General features: G+C 35.4%; 2 protein-coding genes and 1 long non-coding RNA gene across 3 annotated transcripts; all 3 read left to right on the forward strand.

Annotated features, from left to right (window-relative positions):
* Positions 1-395: 395 nt before the first annotated feature.
* Positions 396-1,989, forward strand: LOC127107004 (uncharacterized). The gene is made up of 3 exons (XR_007795598.1): positions 396-620; positions 709-760; positions 852-1,989. It is a non-coding gene; the product is annotated as an uncharacterized LOC127107004 (long non-coding RNA).
* A 2,144-nt stretch (positions 1,990-4,133) lies between these two features.
* LOC127102592 (uncharacterized) lies at positions 4,134-6,139 on the forward strand. Its single transcript, XM_051039946.1, has 2 exons — positions 4,134-6,032; positions 6,092-6,139. The coding sequence occupies exons 1-2, from the start codon at positions 4,134-4,136 to the stop codon at positions 6,137-6,139; spliced, it is 1,947 nt and encodes a 648-aa protein (XP_050895903.1).
* Positions 6,140-7,329: 1,190 nt separating this feature from the next.
* LOC127102594 (uncharacterized) lies at positions 7,330-12,198 on the forward strand. Its single transcript, XM_051039947.1, has 8 exons — positions 7,330-7,631; positions 7,778-7,841; positions 8,462-9,150; positions 9,300-9,426; positions 9,529-9,807; positions 9,914-10,128; positions 10,227-10,272; positions 11,707-12,198. The coding sequence occupies exons 1-8, from the start codon at positions 7,330-7,332 to the stop codon at positions 12,196-12,198; spliced, it is 2,214 nt and encodes a 737-aa protein (XP_050895904.1).
* The last annotated feature ends 527 nt before the right edge of the window (positions 12,199-12,725 follow it).

Raw genomic sequence — 12,725 nt, forward strand, 5'->3', positions numbered from 1 at the left:
ACTACTAGAATAAGTCATTTTAGCCTCCTAGTTTAGAGTCGGCCACCGACACGGACACTATTAGTGTCGGCTAAGCCTACACTAACGGACTCTATCTACGTACATCATTTAAGACAAGTTATTTTTTTTATCAGTGTCGGCAAAACCGACACTACTTGTTATGTTACCTTTGAAGAATGTTTGATTAATTTATTTAGAGTCGGTGTGACCGACTCTATCTAGTAGCATTATTTTTTAATTAGTATTTATTTACTTAGAGTCCGCGTAGCCGACGCTATTATTATAACATATAATTTTTCCATTTATTTATCTATAATATGTATATATATTTAAGGTTTAAGTATTTTATTTATTAATTAGAGTCCGCTTGGCGGACGCTATGGAATTTTCTATTTCTGACCAAAAATTGCGCGACAGCTTATTTCCCTCTTTCCTTTTCCCTCGTCATTTTTCACTCTCCCTCCATTTCATTTCACAACACGAAAACCCTAATTCCATGCTAAATCGTGAATCCGTTTTTTCCCAATTTCGTGAACCGATTCGTGAATCCCTAATCCGTGAATCCATTGAAGAATCCCTAATTCAAAATCCCTCGTTAAAGGGTTTCTGAATCATCAAAGGTAATGCATATTCATCTCAAGTGTTTTCCATGGAGTTTTGGTTTAATGAGTATGAGATAGTCATATGTTTTATGTTTTCTGAATGTAGGTTTTCCAGAACTATCGGCTTTGTGGATGCTGGAATCAACTTTTCTTTGCAAGTTTAGTATTGTTTCCAAATATGTTTAAAGTCTCCTTTAAGTCTGAAACTACAAAAATCAAATTATTTGCTAATTGGTTTTCTGAATGTAGGTTTTCAAGAATGCTCATCTTACTTAGTGGAGGCAGTAAGCAGTTGTTGAATGCAAGTTAATTTGGAACCGAAGCACTATATCATCCGGGATTTTGCAAAGACAACTCTTTCTCAAGGTTAGTCATCCCTATGTTAATTTGGAACCAGACTGAACTGTTAGTGTTTGCAATAGTTAGTGTTTGCATCAGTTAGTATTTCTCAAGGTTGAGAATTATTTATGAATTGATTTTGTGGTTATGAGGAGGCTATGGAATTTCCTAAGTTCTGCTTAATTATTTCTTATGGGGTCAAACTAAAAGAGCTGAAAAAGTTTGTGCTGGTTTAGATTTGTTTTTGTGGAACCAAGGTTTCTGGTATGTTGATGATATTGATGCATGTTTTCATCCTTCCTCTTATCTTGAATGTCCTTCATGTGGTTCTCTTGATGATGTTGCCTCCGAGTAATTTCCAGTTGTTGCATTGTGTATTGATGATGCGGCTGCTTGAGTGCTTTATAGATGAACTCATATCTGTAGTTTAGTTTCCCTTTTGTTGCTTGATGTATGTCCTCTAATGCTCTAGATTGTCCTGTTCTTGATGAGATATTTGCTGTTGAGCCTTCCTTGCTTCAGGCTGAAGGTGATGTTTTCATTGTGCCACCTGATTTGGCTGTTGTGCTTCTTGAATTATCTGCTGTGCCTGCATTCCATAACTGAATTATCTGCTTCTTGAATTATCCTGTTCTTGATTATCTGGCTGTTGTGACCTGATTATTAGTGCTTGTTTTCTAACTGTTGTTGATGTGTCTTAGTTAGTGCTTTGCTTGCTTCTAGTGACTGCAATTGAGAAGTGTTCCTTTGTTCTGTCTTGTGTTGTTGTCCTGTTGTGCATTCCACGAATTCGCGATATAGGGTTCGAAGAGGTTAGAATGGTGATTTATGTTAGAACGTTCGAAGAAGCCGCAAAGTTATGAGAGAGTGAGGTTATAGTCATTTTTCAATTCTGTTTGCAGGTGATTTGCTTGAGAAGTTTGTTGGGAAAAGTTGTTAGGTAACGGTTTAGAATTTGTTGTGAAATTCGGTTAGTTGATTTTGGTCATGAGAGAATGATGGTTCTGTTAGTTGGTTCCGTTAGTTGTGAAGAGTGAAGGTTCAGTTCTGTTATAGGTTGGGAAGAGGAGTTTTGAAGTTTGTTATTTTCGGAGCGGTTGTTGAAGAAACCTAGAAGTTAGAAGTTGGTTAGTGAGGTTCAGTTTCTATTAACAAAGTTAGTTATTAGTGAAAGTGGGATGCTTTCAAAACCGTGCGTCTCATTGACATTCATACGAAAATAACAATAAGTCAGTGTGGTTTACAAACCTGTGGAGAAACCAATAGGAACTAACTGAATTAATATTACTAATACCAAAATTCAATTACAGTGGTTTTAACGGAAATGTACAAGAAATCCAAGTGTATTCTAACTGACTTGCTAATTAACATGCCGCATCATACATTGACAAGCTTTTAACGACAATATAACCGGAATTTCAAGCATTTCACATAAGCAAATTAACAAATAAAAAAACAAACATAGACTAACAGGGAGAATAATTACTAATAATTTTTTAATAACAGGAAGTCACTAACCCAATCATTTCAATAACAGTTCCAAATTTCCACTTAACTGTTTCTTAGTGTCCTAACAGGAATTTTAACAAATTAACATCCTCACAGTCTTTTTTTACTAACTGAAATTAACCTGCATAACTACATTCACATAAAACAAGGAGGGAAAATTTTACAATTTTCATTTCAGTTACATTCCACTTAAATCTCAATTTCGATTCAACTAACTTTTGAATTTCTAAACTAACTGAATTTACAATGGAATTTAATTTCAAAACAGAATTTGAGTTAAACATTTCACTCACCAAATCCACCTCTAACAGACTTTATAACTTCTCATAACAGATCCTAACTAACTAATAACCTCTAACAGAAACAAAATTGCTGCACAGTTTCTGTTATGAACTTCTTAGCTAATTAAGTGTTAGGAAATTAATTAGTTGAATGTGTTATTACTTATTAGTAATGTCAGCTGTGAACTATTGTTGAAAGTCTAATAGTTTGCTTCTGTTAATGTTAATGTTGAGTTGTTATGACTTAAATGAAACCATGATATGCTTTTATTGTGGACTGCTATTAGCGAACTGTTTGGTGATTACTGAATTTCTGTTAGGATGTAGTTAAGTTTCTGTTAGATTTCTTACTTGAGTTAAGTCTGCTATCAGTTAGTAGGTTGTTTTGAATTCTGTTATGACTGTTAATGTTTGTTAAATTTCGGTTAAGTGAAAATTGTGAGAGTTAATTAGTTAGGAAAACAGAATTGAAAAATGACTATAACCTCACTCTCTCATAACTTTGCGGCTTCTTCGAACGTTCTAACATAAATCACCATTCTAACCTCTTCGAACCCTATATCGCGAATTCGTGGAATTGTGAACCCTACAAATTTTTGAACTTTATTTTGATTTCGAACACGCATTGGCTATGTTGTGTTTTTCTCTTTTCGGTTTCCCTTGGATTGCGAATTGGTTATGTTGTAAATGAAATTCTAGCATCGGGATATAACCTTTCACCTTTGTGGCATTTGATTCGCATAGATTTTGTTTATATTTCGAATTAAGTTCTATTCTGTTGTTGTGATCACTGTCCCAGTGTTGTGTTTTTTTTTCTGGTTTCGAGGCGGTTGCTTTGTGTATCGGCTAGCTTATGCGTTTTGGTTGCGTATGTTTGTAGGTAGAAGTTTTGTTTTGGTTTGTATGTTGATTTGTGTTGGCATGGTAATAATTTGGTACTACTGTACATGACAGTCTATATAGTGACTACATACTGCAAGTTGTTAGTTATTTCCATTAACATGTAGTTTTGGTTCGGTTTACATTAAAAAATAAACTAAGAATTAAGGCTTACATTGTTTTAGTTAGATTTCAGGAAGTGAGTACAATAGCTTATTGGATTTGTTAAAATATACAGCAGTTTAATAGATTTATAAATCTGTGCAGCAATTTTGTTTACGGTCTGAAATAATAATGTACAATAGTATTAAAATTTGGTATGTTCGTCATGTTTAATTTTTGAACCACTGAAAATAAAATAAAAATCCCTTGGAATGCATGTATTCTATTCTCTCCTAATACCCATTAGGAAGTTATCTGATTTTCTCCTAATACCCATTAGGAACTTATCAGCCATTCATTTTTGTCTAATATATGTTTTAATTTTCAGTGGTTGACGAGTTAATTGTTTGCCTTATAGAAAATGGATCGTACTTGGATGTACGATAGAGTATATTCCAATAGACACGGATTGAAAGAAGAGTATGTTCGCGGGGTTAAAGACTTCGTAAAGAGGGCTTTGAAACAACCTATTTGTAAATCTGAGGGAGGGATAAGGTGTCCGTGTATAAATTGCAAGTGTCTCAAGATAAGAACACCAACTAATGTTAGACTTCACTTGTATCGAGATGGATTTCAACCAGACTATTGGATTTGGACTCAACATGGAGAAGTAGAGCTCAATGTTAATACAAGGAATGATTCAAATAGTAGTGAGCATATGCATCATGATGACCAAATTGAGGCAATGAATCAGATGGTGTATGATGCTTTTAGGCCTTATGGAGTATTCTCTCACGTGAATGATAACATAGAAGTTGAGGAATATACGGAGGATGAGTTTCCCAACGAAGATGCCAAACGATTTTATGACAAGTTGATATCTTTCAACAAGCCCATTTATGAGGGAGCTACCCAATCAATATTATCAATATCTACTCAACTTCTTGAAATTAGGTCTAATTGGCATGTACCACAAAAAGGTTTAGATTTTGTTGCACAAATGCTTAAAAGTGTATGTCCAGTTCAAAAATGCTTGCCCGATAACTATTACCAAGCAACACAGTTGGTATCTAAGTTAGGGCTAAAGGTTGAGAAGATTGATTGTTGTAAGAATGGTTGTATGTTATATTACAAGGATGATAGCAATCTATCAGAGTGCAAATTTTGTAATGCTCCTAGGTTCATTCCTCGCAAGACTGGCATGGGAAAGTACAAAGATATCCCAGTGAAGAGAATGTTCTACTTCCCAATCATTCCCAGATTACAAAGATTGTATGCATCAACTGAGTCGGCAAGTGAAATGAGATGGCATCACATGAACAAAAATAGTTCCAACATCCTTCGCCACCCGTCAGATGGAAAAGCATGGAAACATTTTGATAGTGTATATCCTGACTTTTCTAGGGAACCCAGAAATGTAAGGTTGGGTCTGTGTTCAGATGGTTTTACTCCTTACATTCAAGCGTCTGCTTCTCCATACTCATGTTGGCCAATAATAGTTACTCCGTATAATCTCCCCCCTGAAATGTGCATGACCAAACCATACTTGTTTTTGGCATGCCTCATACCCGGACCTAAAAACCCTAAATTAAAGATAGATGTTTACTTGCAACCATTGATTGATGATCTACATCGATTGTGGTCCAATGGAATATTGACCTATGATATATCTACAAAACAAAACTTCATCATGAAAGCCTGCTTGATGTGGACAATTAATGATTTTCCAGCCTATGGTATGTTATCTGGATGGGGAACACAAGGTAAATTGGCATGCCCTCATTGTATGGAACACACTGATGCTTTCACCTTGAAAAGTGGCCATAAGAATTCCTGGTTTGACTGTCATCGTCGTTTCTTGCCATCTAATCACTCCTTCAGAAGGAGTAAAAGAAGTTTCCTAAAAAATAGGGTTGTGACCAATGAGCCACCTCCCATTTCCACAGGGAAAGATATATGGGCGGTAATAAGTAATTTTCCAAAAGTTACTGAAATTGGATGGGAGGCGAAATGGAAAGAATTCGAAGGGTATGGAGTGGATCACAATTGGAAAAAGCGAAGTATTTTTTGGGATCTCCCATATTGGAAGGATAATTTGTTAAGGCATAACCTCGATGTGATGCACATAGAAAAAAACGTCTTCGATAATATATTTAATACTGTCATGAATGTTAAGGATAAAACAAAGGATAATGAAAAGGCAAGAGAAGACTTGGCTAAATTATGCTTTCGCGGGGACTTGGAGCTCCAACCCTTAGAAAACGGAAAGAATGGTAAACCAAAGGCTAGTTACACTCTAACCAAATCTGAAGCCAAGTTGGTTTGTAAATGGCTTAAGGAATTGAGAATGCCAGATGGCTATGCTTCAAACCTCAGTAGGTGTGCCAATGTAGAAAAGGGTACGGTGCATGGGATGAAGAGCCATGATTGTCATGTTTTCATGGAATGTTTACTCCCAATTGCATTCCATTCATTGCCAGATTTGGTTTGGAAACCATTAACTGAGCTAAGTCGATTCTTTAAAGATCTTTGTTGCAATACATTGAGGATGGACGACTTAATTAAGTTGGATGAGAATATTCCAATTATCATATGCAAGTTGGAAAGGATTTTTCCACCAGGTTTCTTTGACTCAATGGAGCATCTTCCAATCCATCTTGCCAAAGAAGCAATTCTAGGTGGTCCAGTACAGTACCGATGGATGTATCCATTCGAAAGGTAATTGTTGTGGTTGATTTTATTAAGTTATTGCATGTTTATCATAAATTAATAAACGTGGAATGATTGAATGTGCAGATTTATGGGAGTCTCAAAGAGGGCAGTGACAAATAAGGCTAGAGTTGAAGGTTCCATATGCAGTGATTATATACATCGCGAGACAAATTACTTTTGCTCTCATTATTTCAACTCTTTCCGTTTGTTGCCAACCATAAATCTTAGTAACAAACCTCATTTAGACAATGATGACATTCTACCTACAATGTCCATTCTACAAAGTGGCGGTCGACCAAGTGGGAAGTCACGAAAATATTTTCTATCTGATAAGGAATGGAAGTCTTCACATGTGCATGTCTTGATAAACTGTGATGAGGTTAAACCATATCTTGAGTAAGTGTGCATCATAATATATTCAATCAAATTATTGATGCATATCATAATAGATATTTACTTATGAATCGTGTGATTTATTTCAGCATATTCTTAGAGAACCACTCTCTAGATATAGAAGATTCATCTGGGCGCATACATATAGAGTTTCCCATATGGCTGAAGAAATATGTAAATGAGGAGACAAATGGAGTTACTAACCAAGATATAATTGCCTTGTCTCGCAGTCCTGCATCAATGGCCATATCATGGAACATGTATTTTATCAATGGGTACAAGTTTCATACTGAAGAATGGAGCAAAGGTAGAAAAACTAGCAATTGTGGTGTGCACGTGAAAGGTCTTGCAGAAGGAGGAAATACTGATTTTATGGAATAATCAAACATATCTTTGAGCTAGATTACTTTGGTCTGAAGCATAAGATTCCAGTTTTTTATTGTGAATGGTTTGATCCAACAAGGAATACGGGCACAAAGGTTCACCCACAATATAAAACTGTGGATATTAAGATGGATAAACGTTATCGTCCTTATGATCCTTTCATCCTTGCGCAAAATGCAAGACAAGTGTATTATGTCCCATATCCAGAAATGTGTAGAGATATGCGTGGATGGTGTGCGGCAATCACCACAAAACCAAGGGGTCGCGTAGAGATTGACAACATAGAGGATGAAGTACCTTATCAATCTGATGGGATGTTACCGGCGCTACCCAATGTAGAAATTGAAGCAATATCTTGTTTGCGTGACATGTCACAATTAGATGTGTTTGAAGAGATTTTTGATTGCTCTACTAGTGAAGCAGATAGAGGGCATTGATGAAGATAAATTAAGTCGCTGTGCATTTATCTTTTCCCTGTAGAGAACTTTTTCTTTGTTTACCCCTCCTTTGTTAGCAGCATTCCTTTGTATTTGAAATGGCTCCATTTCTAATATCCTTGAATTACTTGATGCTTAGGCAGATATTTGCATCCTTGAATTACTCAACACTTTTTTTGATATTGGTGAACCTGAAAATACTGGTATGTATGATATGATTACAGGGTTTCTATAATGGAATATTTGAACACTGTAGATTTCCTTGATTAATTGATTTTCTGATGACTTGTGAGTACTTTCTATTTTGTCCTTTTTCGGTTGCATTTCTGTTTCCCACTTTGCAACCTTTTCCTTCAATCAGATGCAGGTAGGATATCGTACTAAACTTTTCATTTTGATATATCATTGTAACTTGATGCTGCCAAGTATAGACTGTTAAATTACATTTGCGAGGAATTATTTTATATTATCATATCCACTGTTGTGTAAATGTATCTTATGCATTCTTTCCAACATGATAGTTTTCACGCTCCTTTGTTGCATCTTCCAAAATGTCTATGGTATCTTCTATGTAGTTCTATGCACATACCCAAGATATTTTGCAGGATGTGTGCTTTTTGTTGTTTTCAGAAGTGATGCTTTCACAATTGATGAAATAATTTGCAGTGACTTTACTATGCATTTGTTGAACTAAAATTAATTTAATATTATACTCGCCACATCTTTTCTTTTACTTTTAATTTTATCAGAAACTGCATTTGATAATGTTATGATACTGTTAAGAGTGTGAGACTGACTAATCCTTTTATTTTTATGACAACAGATGACTAAAAGAGGTGGAAAAGCTAAGGTATTAGCACCAGGAAAACTTCAAGAAGAACGAAATCGCATAATTAACAAGAAGCATGTCGTTAGGAAACCTGCTCAAACAACATTGTCTATGCATGATGCATCATCGGCACCAACACCAGCTCAGGCAGCACCGTCCGTGCAGGTTGCATCGTCGATGCCGACATCAGCTTCGAAAAAATCATCTGTGCAGGCTGCATCGTCGATGCCAACACCAGCTCAGGAAGCATCGTCCGTGCAGGTTGCATCATCAATGCCAACATCAGCTTCTAAAAAATCGTGTGTGCAGGCTGCATCGTTGATGCCAACACCAGCTCAGGCAGCATCGTCCGTGCAGGCTGCATCGTCGATGCCAACACCAGCTCAGGCAGCATCGTCTGTGCAGGCTGCATCGTCGATGCCAACACCAGCTCCAACTGTAGTACCTGTTCATGCCACTACCTCTGAGAAATTCAGTTTTATGCCTACTCCAACTTTAAGCCATCAAACAATGGCTGGCCCTCAAAGTATAAACCTTCAAACAATGGCTAGCCCTTCAAATTTGGCAGAGGAGGAAGATGTGGATGCTGATGAGGATGAGGCGGTGGGTCAAGAAACTATTACCCCTCTTGTGCCAACAATAGATGAGAATGGGAAAGTTATTATAAAACCATCTGGTACTGGGTAAGTCATATATATTCTCATAATTTAATAATTTAGTAGTTTTATTATTGTATTTTGTCTAAAATATATATAACCTGTTAAGAAAGTTGAGAATATTACTATCCATATGATTCTTAATAATTTAGTAGTTTTATTATTGTATTTTGTAGGCTAGTTCCTGCCAAAGAAGTTGCTGGTGCCATTAATTATGCGATACGCAAACAATTTTATAAACCTATACATCATTGGTCTGCACTCGATCCTGATACGAAAGCTGATTGGTTTAAGTTGTTTGGAGTAAGTATTTATTGACTTTTGTCACTTAAGTTGATCAAATTATATTTAAAGAAGTAACTAATTGGTTATTAATATTAATTATGTGATTTTAATTATTTTTAGGAGAAGGTTTCGTGGGATCCTTTCGATCATGCATTTGTCTATAGTGCATTTGAAAAAAAAGGAAGAAAACGATTAAACGACATGTTGGGGAAGGCGAGGAGAAAAGGGACTCGACCTTCATGGATTGGTGATGATGCTTGGATTGAACTTCAAACTTATTGGAAAAAGACCGAGTTTTTGGCTGTGTCTTCTCAAAACAAGACCAATCGAGCTTCCGCAAGAGGCGGAGCAGTCCACACCACAGGTCGTAAGGCTCATATTGATGTTGCACTTCAACTTGTAAGTAATAAAATCCTAACAAATTATTATTATTATGAAGATTCTTTATATCTTGACAGTTTTACTCGTATTCTGTATTGATTATTGGATTATTTGATTTTTGTAGTCACGTGAACTTCAAAGGGATCTGCGTCCCGATGAGTTATTTTTAAAAACACACAAGAGGAAAAATGGTGAATGGGTTGACAGTCGTGCTGCATCTACTTATGTAAGTTCTCGTAAATTTTACTGCATCAATATTTGCATCCATGCTTTCAGAAGCAGACTTATTCAAATTAAACTCTCCAAAAAGGATCTAGTTATCCATTTTTATAGTCTAATGTAAGTTAGATATAATAGCACAAGTCCTATGTTTAACTATCAGTTTGAAATTCCTGCAATCAGTTTGCTGTGCTGTTTGATATTTGTTTTACTTGCAGTCCTAACACTAACAGTCCTAACACTAACAAATATTTGCTGCAACAAGTATAGATATCAGTTTTATTTGCAGTCCTAACACTAACAAATATTTGCTGCAACAAGTATAGATATCATTGATTCAAGTCAAAAACAGAAGTGTGATTACTCATTAGAACACCTTTTAATATATCCAACTATTTATCTGAATGAAAATGAATAGTACATCATACGATTCCATATACACATTATGTTACTGGTTTTTCATAATACAACATCCATTAATTAAAGAGAGATGATTTGGTGAGAGCATAATAAAACTAATGATAAACTAGGCTTCCAATTAAACAATGTAACAGTAAAATAAAACGAAAAAACAGGCAAATGGCATAAATTTAAGAAAAGTAATAAATCCATTAGAAATATCCGAACAAAAATCTCAAACAACAACTGCAAAATCAAAAAGACAGGGATTTGAACAATAGAAAAACACAGTTATACTGTAAAATTCTAATCCACCACCTAAAACAGAGATGTTCCCTTTCCCTTCTTATCACCACCAATTTCAAAATGCTTGCACCTCTGCAAAAAAAAAACTCCTAACACTAACAGAAATCAAACATTCAATTAACCATATGCTAACCACTAATTCGAACTATTTTTTTTACTTGCAGTCCAATTAAGGTTGGTATATAATTCTAATAGAGTTTCAAAACTGCTAACTCTATCCATGTAAACTAACTCTAACTTTTGTGATAATTCGTTCTATTAATCAACAAGGAGCATAGTTAGTAATATTTTTTATTAGTTTTTTTGTTTGGTTGTTACACTGTGAGTGAAGTTAGGAAAGAGTTGTTAAAATGCAATTAATTATAACTTCTGTTAGATGACAGTTGGAATGTTAATTCGGTTAGAGTTAATTTGTTAGATGTTTGGACAAGTTGAATTCTGCTAGGGAATCGATTCCATTGAAAATGAAATTCTGTCACATATATTACCTTCTAGATGCATGAGTTTACTAAGTCGATTTTGATCAAATGGAAACTAGCTTAATTGGTTCAGTCACATGAAAATGCTAGCAATCTTGTGGTGCAAATTGATTTGATTCATGATTTATGAAAACCTACTGTTAATTGATTATGCATTATTGTCACACTTATTTGAATATTAAATAGGATGGTTATTACTGTTGGCATTTTATTGAATTACGAAGTTATTGAATCAATTAGGAAATGAATGTGATTGAACAAATTTGGTTAAGTTGTTGTTGCTGCAGTTTTTTATGAAATTGAAACGCAGGTTGAAAAATCAATTAGGAAACTAACTATTACTAACTATGTAACTCAAACAAACTTAGCATTATAAATAGTTAACTGATTCAACCTTTTAACAACATTTAACAAATTCTAACAATTCTTAACAAAGTACTAACTTCTAACCAACATATCATCTCTAAATTCTTAACAGAGCACTAACTTAGCATTATAATGTTTTGTTATGCAGAAGACTTTTAAAGAGAAGTTTGATGCAGAACTTCAGCCAACTGAAGAAGGGAATGGAGAGGTTGTTCAGGTGTTAGATGGAGAGCGTGTAAATCAGCTATGGACAGAGGCTGCTGGGGGCCGTAACCGTGGTCGGGTTTATGGCGCTGCAGATTTAGCTATTAATCTAAAACGTGGATCAAAAAGTTTTACCCAACAATCTCAAACTCCTCAACACTCTATGTTTGGGATGTCATTAGAAGCTGAAAGAGCAGCTAGAATTAGAGCTGAACAAATTGCCGAGGCTGCAACGACCCAATTACAAGAGGCTAACGAAGCAATGCGAGCTGCTACCGAGGCTGCAAAAGCTGCTACCGAGACTGCACAAAGGATGGAGAGGGAGATGAATGCTTGGAAGGAATTTATGATGAAGAAATTTGACACTTCAACTTTTGTATCACATTCTCATCATTATGATGATGATTTGGATGATCAATCATTAGATGAAGATTGATCTTGTACTTTTAGTAGAACGAATTAATCTCAGATGTGATTACTTTTTGTGTATGTTTTTTGAAAGTTAATGTGGGTAGAACTTTTGTAGTTACTTTCACGAATGTTTAAAATTGTTTCCAAATGTTTTACCATAAATATGATATTGTGGATTGAAAAAATTTGTTCGAGTGAGGTTGTCATGTTGCAACCCGTTATTGTCCTTTTTTGTTGACTTTAGAGTCGGTGTATGCAAGGCTAAATATTAGTATAGACTTTTCTATGTTGACTTTAGTGTCGGTGACACGGACGCTATCTGTTGACTTTTTTTGTTGACTTTAGAGTCGGACGGGCCAACGCTAAACATAATATTGACTTTTCATGGTTTTGAAACAACATAGCGTCGGTTCCATTAGTGTCCGCTTTATGCAAGGCTAAATATTAGTATAGACTTTTCTATGTTGACTTTAGTGTCGGTGACACGGACGCTATCTGTTGACTTTTTTTGTTGACTTTAGAGTCGGACAGGCCAACGCTAAACATAATATT

This window comes from Lathyrus oleraceus, chromosome 7, assembly GCF_024323335.1.
Source record: "Lathyrus oleraceus cultivar Zhongwan6 chromosome 7, CAAS_Psat_ZW6_1.0, whole genome shotgun sequence".
Classification (NCBI taxonomy): Eukaryota; Viridiplantae; Streptophyta; class Magnoliopsida; order Fabales; family Fabaceae; genus Lathyrus; species Lathyrus oleraceus.

Bases quoted from the DNA above. Each gene is read 5' to 3' on its own strand.
- LOC127102594 (XM_051039947.1), top strand. From the start codon at position 7,330: ATGGATAAACGTTATCGTCCTTATGATCCTTTCATCCTTGCGCAAAAT. The intron at 9,151-9,299 runs GTAAGTCATATA...TGTATTTTGTAG, and splicing joins ATAAAACCATCTGGTACTGG to GCTAGTTCCTGCCAAAGAAG. The intron at 10,273-11,706 runs GTATAGATATCA...TTTGTTATGCAG, and splicing joins ACAAATATTTGCTGCAACAA to AAGACTTTTAAAGAGAAGTT.
- LOC127102592 (XM_051039946.1), top strand. From the start codon at position 4,134: ATGGATCGTACTTGGATGTACGATAGAGTATATTCCAATAGACACGGA. The intron at 6,033-6,091 runs GTTTGTAAATGG...AAACCTCAGTAG, and splicing joins CCAAATCTGAAGCCAAGTTG to GTGTGCCAATGTAGAAAAGG.